The sequence below is a fragment of the Corvus brachyrhynchos genome, unplaced genomic scaffold, assembly GCF_000691975.1.
Source record: "Corvus brachyrhynchos isolate BGI_N302 unplaced genomic scaffold, ASM69197v1 scaffold122, whole genome shotgun sequence".
NCBI lineage: Eukaryota > Metazoa > Chordata > Aves > Passeriformes > Corvidae > Corvus > Corvus brachyrhynchos.
Genome location: NW_008236778.1, coordinates 535,500 through 536,904, shown reverse-complemented (window position 1 = coordinate 536,904; position 1,405 = coordinate 535,500). Strand labels below are relative to the sequence as shown.

Below are 1,405 nucleotides of genomic sequence, written 5' to 3'. Positions count from 1 at the left end.
TCCTGCCTCTGCACCCCGGGCTGGCAGGGCCCCCGCTGCTCCCAGCGTGAGTGGGGGCTCGGGGGGGTCAGGGGGTGGGGGGAAAGGTGCCCATGATTCAGATGGGGGGTCTGGAGGGAGCAAGAGAGAGAAGTGCCTGTGGCCACCTGGGTGACCCCTGGGCAGTTCTGGCCTGGGCAGTACGGAGCCACACAGGCTCCTGTGGACCTCCACGGTCCTGACCGCCTTGTGGCCAAATGGTGCCGGTGTGGAGCTGTATGGTACCCCTGTGTCCCCAGCCTGCAGCCCCGGGACCTTTGGGCTCCAGTGTGAGCAGCTCTGCCGCTGTCCCCACAACGCCACCTGCGACCCCACCAACGGGACGTGTCCCTGCGCCCCAGGCACGACTGGGCCCCACTGTGAGGCCGGTGAGTGGGGGCAGAGCGGGAGCTCCCCGGGTTCCCTTGCCCACCCTAAGGACTGACACTCCTCCCCATCCCACAGGGAACCCTGACCAGCCCTACACCATCGAGCCAGCCCCTCCTGCAGCCTACAGCCCCCTGGGCATGGTGCTGAGCCTGGTGGCCCTGGTGGTATTGCTCGTGGCCGTGGTGGTGGCAACCCTGCAGTGGGTGAAGGAGCGTGGCCACCGGGCCGTGGCCTACAGAGCAGGACAGACGGACACCTCTGACTACATGGTGCCAGGTCAGCCCGGCGTGGTGCTGGAGATGCGGCCCCAGCCCCGGTGCCCCTCTTGCACCAGGCTGACTCCTGTCCCTCCAGATGTGCCACCAAGCCACCACGCGCACTACTACTCCAATCCCAGCTACCACACCCTGTCCCAGTGCCCGCTGCCAGCCCCCGGCCCCCAGGACAGAGCCAGCTCCCTCAAGGTATGGCAGGGTGTGGCACAGGACAGCACAGTGCTGCATGTGGCAGCACTGCCACCACCCTCGGGGCCAACTCGTCCTCTCTCTGGGCTTCAGGTGCCTGGCACCCAGCTCTTCCCTAGCACAGAGAGACCCTACAGCCCTTACGGCCCCGAAGGCAATGCCACACTGCCTCCCGACTGGAAACACCTCGGGGCATCAGCCCTGGGCCCAAGGGGTAAGGAGGAGTGGGGGGCAGCTCCACTGTGGATCTTGGCCAGAGTGGGGTGGATCCCTGAGTCCCCTCCCTGCTCAGGATCCACGGGGAAGGGGCTGGGATGGGGTGGGTGGAGAACGTTCATACTGGGGGGAAGACAAAGCAGAGGGGACCCCAAACCTGCCCTCTTAACAGGGGGGCAGCTGGACCGGAGCTACACCTACAGCCATGGCCTGAGGAAGTGTGACAGCAAAGGTGGGAGTGGGATGGGGAGGGTAGGGAAGAGACAGGGATGGGATGGGGAAAGGATGGGGATGGGATGGGGGAGGGATGGGGATGG

General features: G+C 66.2%; 1 protein-coding gene across 1 annotated transcript in view; it reads left to right on the top strand.

Annotated features, from left to right (window-relative positions):
- PEAR1 (platelet endothelial aggregation receptor 1) overlaps window positions 1-1,405 on the top strand; it is a 9,888-nt gene that overhangs the window by 6,991 nt on the left and 1,492 nt on the right. The window contains exons 14-19 of the mRNA XM_017727852.1: window positions 4-46; window positions 279-407; window positions 484-684; window positions 763-872; window positions 966-1,086; window positions 1,261-1,345. Coding sequence (XP_017583341.1) covers window positions 4-46; window positions 279-407; window positions 484-684; window positions 763-872; window positions 966-1,086; window positions 1,261-1,345 — 689 coding nt within the window. The remainder of the gene's footprint in view (window positions 1-3; window positions 47-278; window positions 408-483; window positions 685-762; window positions 873-965; window positions 1,087-1,260; window positions 1,346-1,405) is intronic.